The 3891-nt window shown below is 47.3% G+C and overlaps 1 protein-coding gene across 1 annotated transcript in view; it reads right to left on the bottom strand.

Moving 5' to 3' along the window:
- Window positions 1-2359: 2359 nt before the first annotated feature.
- Window positions 2360-3891, bottom strand: part of LOC125482142 (kelch domain-containing protein 3-like) — a gene marked incomplete at its 5' end in the record, with an annotated part of 5616 nt that continues 4084 nt past the window's right edge. The window contains 2 exons of the mRNA XM_048594141.1: window positions 2360-3087; window positions 3610-3683. Of these exons, the coding sequence (XP_048450098.1) occupies window positions 3005-3087; window positions 3610-3683 (157 nt within the window). The remainder of the gene's footprint in view (window positions 3088-3609; window positions 3684-3891) is intronic.

The following is a 3891-nucleotide window of genomic DNA, read 5'->3' as shown; positions in this document are numbered from 1 at the left end:
AAGAAGGTAAATGGGATGTTGGCCTCCATTGCGAGAGGATTTGAGTCCAGGAGCAGGGATGTCTTGCTGCAATTATACAGGGCCTCAGTAAGACCCTACCTGGAGTATTGCATGCTGTTTGACCTCCTTATCTGAGGAAGGATGTCTGGCTACGGAGGGAGTGCATTGAAGGTTTCGCAGACTGATTCCTGGGGATGGCAGGATTGATGTATGAGCAGAAGTTGAATCTGTTAATATTATATTAGTTTGAGTTCAGAAAAATGAGTGGGGGAGTCTCTTAGAAACAGGACTAGATAGGGTCAATGCAGGAGGGATGTTCCCAATGATGGGATTGTCCACAGCCGGGGTCACAGTACAAAGATGGAGGGTAAACAATTTAAGGTAAACATGAGAAATTTCCTCATCAGAGAGTGGGGAGCCTGTGGAATTCATTATCACAGAAAGCAGTCAAGGCCAAAGCATTGTATGATGTCAAGAAGGAACTGGATATCGAATTTAGGGCTAAAGGGATAAAACGTTATAGGGGAAAAGCAAGAACAGAACATTGAGTTGGATGATCAGCCACGATCATAATGAATGGTGTAGCAGGCTTGAAGGGCTGAATGGCCTATTCCTGCTCCTTTGCCTCTATGTTTCTTTGGAGTCCACAGGGACCGGGCAAAGCCTGGCACATAGTAATATGTGGGAGGTCAGTCATCTCAGCTCCAGGACATCTCTGCAGGAGTTCCTCAGGGTAGTGTCCTGGGCCCAACCATCTTTAGCTGCTTCATCAATGACCTTCCCTCCATCATAAGGTCAGAAGTGGGGATGTTTGCCGATGATTGCACAATGTTCAGCACCATTCATGACTCCTCAGATACTGAAGCAGTCCATGTTCACATGCAACAAGATCTGGACAATAACCAGGTTTGGGCTGACAAGTGGCAAGTAACATTCGCGCCACACAAATGCCAGGCTGTGACCATCACCAACAATAGAGAATAGAGAAGCCGTCATCTCTTGACATTCAATGGTGTTACCATCACTGAATCCCCCACTATCAACATCCTGGGGGTTACCATTGACCAGAAACTCAACTGGACTCACCACATAAACAGAGTGGCTACAAGAGCAGGCCAGAAGCTGGGAATACTGCAGTGAGTAACTCACCTCCTGACTCCCCAAAGCCTGTCCACCATCTACAAGGCACAAGTCAGGAGTGTGATGGAATACTCCCCACTTGCCTGGGGTACAGTACTGGTGGGGGACAGGTCTGTTGCCCCCAACAACACTCAAGAAGCTTGGCACCATCCAGGACAAAGCAGCCCGCTTGATTGGCGCCACATCCACAAGCATCCACTCCCTCCACCACCGACGCTCAGTAGCAGCAGTGTGTACTATCTACAAGATGCACGGCAGAGATTCACCAAAGATCCTCAGGCAGCACCTTCCAAACCCACAGCCACTTCCATCTAGAAGGACAAGGGCAGCAGATACATGGGAACATCACCCCCTGCAAGTTCCCCTCCAAGCCACTCACCATCCTGATTTGGAAATATAGCGCCGTTCCTTCACTGTCGCTGGATCAAAATCCTGGAATTCCCTCCGAGGGACATTGTGGGTCAACCCACAGCAGGAGGACTGCAGCGGTTCAAGAAGGCAGCTCACCCCCACCTTCTCAAGGGGGTAACTAGGGATGGGCAATAAATACTGATGTCCATATTCCACAAATGAATGAATGAATGAACCCCAGTTGTACACTCATACACCCAGTTCTCTCTGAAATCTGCACACTGTTTAGTTGCTCCTTTTCATTTTATATTATCTTTCAATGTTCTTCCCACTAAAGTGCATCACGTCATACTTCTCTGCGTTGAACTTCATCTGCCACATAAAACTGGCCACTCCACCCAGCTTTTCAATGTCCTTTCAGAGTTCCACACTGTCCTCCTCACAGTTTGCAATCGTTCATCTGTAAACTTTGGAATTCTCCCCTGCACACTGAGATCCAGATTAATAATATGTATCAGGAAAAGCACAGCCCCGTACACACACTGACTTGGAGATGAAGCTTCGGGCCTAGACCCTTCGGTCTAGGCCCGAAACGTCAGCCTTCCTGCTCCTGATGCTGCTTGGCCTGCTGTGTTCATCCAGCTCTACACCTTGTTATCTCAGATTCTCCAGCATCTGCAGTTCCTACTATCTCTGGAGATGAAGCTGTTGTGTTGAAGACAGGTGGGAGGAGACTGCAGCATCAGCTCTGGTAGGCCATCTAACTCTGTACTTCCTGAGCTAGGACAATGCACAGAACGTGCTCGTGCTCGTGCCTGCCACTATCCCCCAGTACTCCCACACCACCCCCATCCCCATCCCCAAAATTCTACTTATTGACCTAACAATTAAGTTAGGGAAGGCTGAATCCTAAACAGAAATTGCTGCAGAATCTCAGCAGGTTGGGCAACAAACCAGAGTTAGCATTTCGAGTCCAGTGAGCCCCTGACAGAACTGAAAGTGGGCTGAGGTGGGGTGATGCGGGGTGATGGTGTTCACTTAAGATTTTGCCTTATCGTCAGCTATCACTTTGTTTGTTTGCCTGCTCTGCATCTCCATGTACTCCATTCCCTCCCCTCCCCCGGTCATCATTATTAGCATCTTTCCAGCTATTTTCACCTCTGACAAAAGCTGTCTGGACTTGAAAGTTTAACTCTGTGTCTCTCGGTCTCTCTCCCCCCAACAGATGTTGCCAGACCTGCTGAGATTCTCCAGCAATTTCTGTTTTTGGTTCAGATTTCTGCACAATGTTGTTTTTACAATTTTCAGCTAAGAAAACCTCTCTGTTCCACAATCTCACCTTTTTTGAGAAAGGCAAGTTTTTTTTGTGACTCATTAGCTACATATATATTCTGCATCAGGCAGAAATGGTTTCGGGGGCCCAATTTTGCTGAATCCATTGATTCTTTTGAAAGTGTTGCATCTCATTTGCAGACGGCAGAGGAGTGGCGTATAGCAGCAAACAGGAATAAACTTACCGGATGTCATGAGGGAGTGCAGATTGATCCAAACTGTACTGAATCACGGCCAGTTTGCATAATGTCTTCAGACTTGGACCTGACAAACAACCAAACACATCCTTCAGAAGTTTGGTAGCATTGCCAGGGTGAAGTCCCAGTTCCAGTTATTGGGGTAACTGCTCCCTGGCGTATTCTCCATAGCAACACTCGTGCAATCAGAATGGATTTGCCAAAAAACCCAGCAACACCTTCTTTCAGCTGCAGTAGGAATTGCTGTGCCCTTTGAAATGAGGGATTCTTGTACCTGTCCTGATGAGTTCGAGTTGAAATCCTTCAATAGCCCGTTTGTTTCTCCAACGATAATCGAAGGAAACAGATTCTGAATTGATAGACCTTTTGGACTTGATAGTCAAGTCATCCACAAAGCGCTCACGTCTAATGTATTTGTACCAGAACAATGTAACTAATTATTAAAATCTCATGTGTGTTACATAAAACATCCCCCAAAATACACAGAATCAAACAGTGTAGAGACCCATTGGCCACACAATTTCCCATTGGTCTTTTCCCCAGATCAGTCTATACGTACATAACACACAGCAGTCAGAAGCTTACGTACTGAAATCCAGGATGTACAGGTCAGAGTGATCCATCAGGTTAAACTCATCCCCCATTCCTTGCTCTGGGCATGGGCTATAGAAGAGACAGAGAAAGACATTAATACAACTGGCCACACTGGGGAGATGGTCTAGGGCACAGACTGGTCACAACACTTTGGAGACAGGTCTGTCGCTGTATAACACTGGGGTACGGTACCGGTGGGGGACGGGTCTGTCGCTGTATAACACTGGGGTACGGTACCGGTGGGGGACGGGTCTGTCGCTGTATAACACTGGGGTAC

This window comes from Rhincodon typus, unplaced genomic scaffold (genome assembly GCF_021869965.1).
Source record: "Rhincodon typus isolate 14 unplaced genomic scaffold, sRhiTyp1.1 hic_rhity00006343, whole genome shotgun sequence".
NCBI lineage: Eukaryota > Metazoa > Chordata > Chondrichthyes > Orectolobiformes > Rhincodontidae > Rhincodon > Rhincodon typus.
Note: the sequence above shows the minus strand (reverse complement) of the source record. Positions and strands in the feature narration are given on the sequence as shown.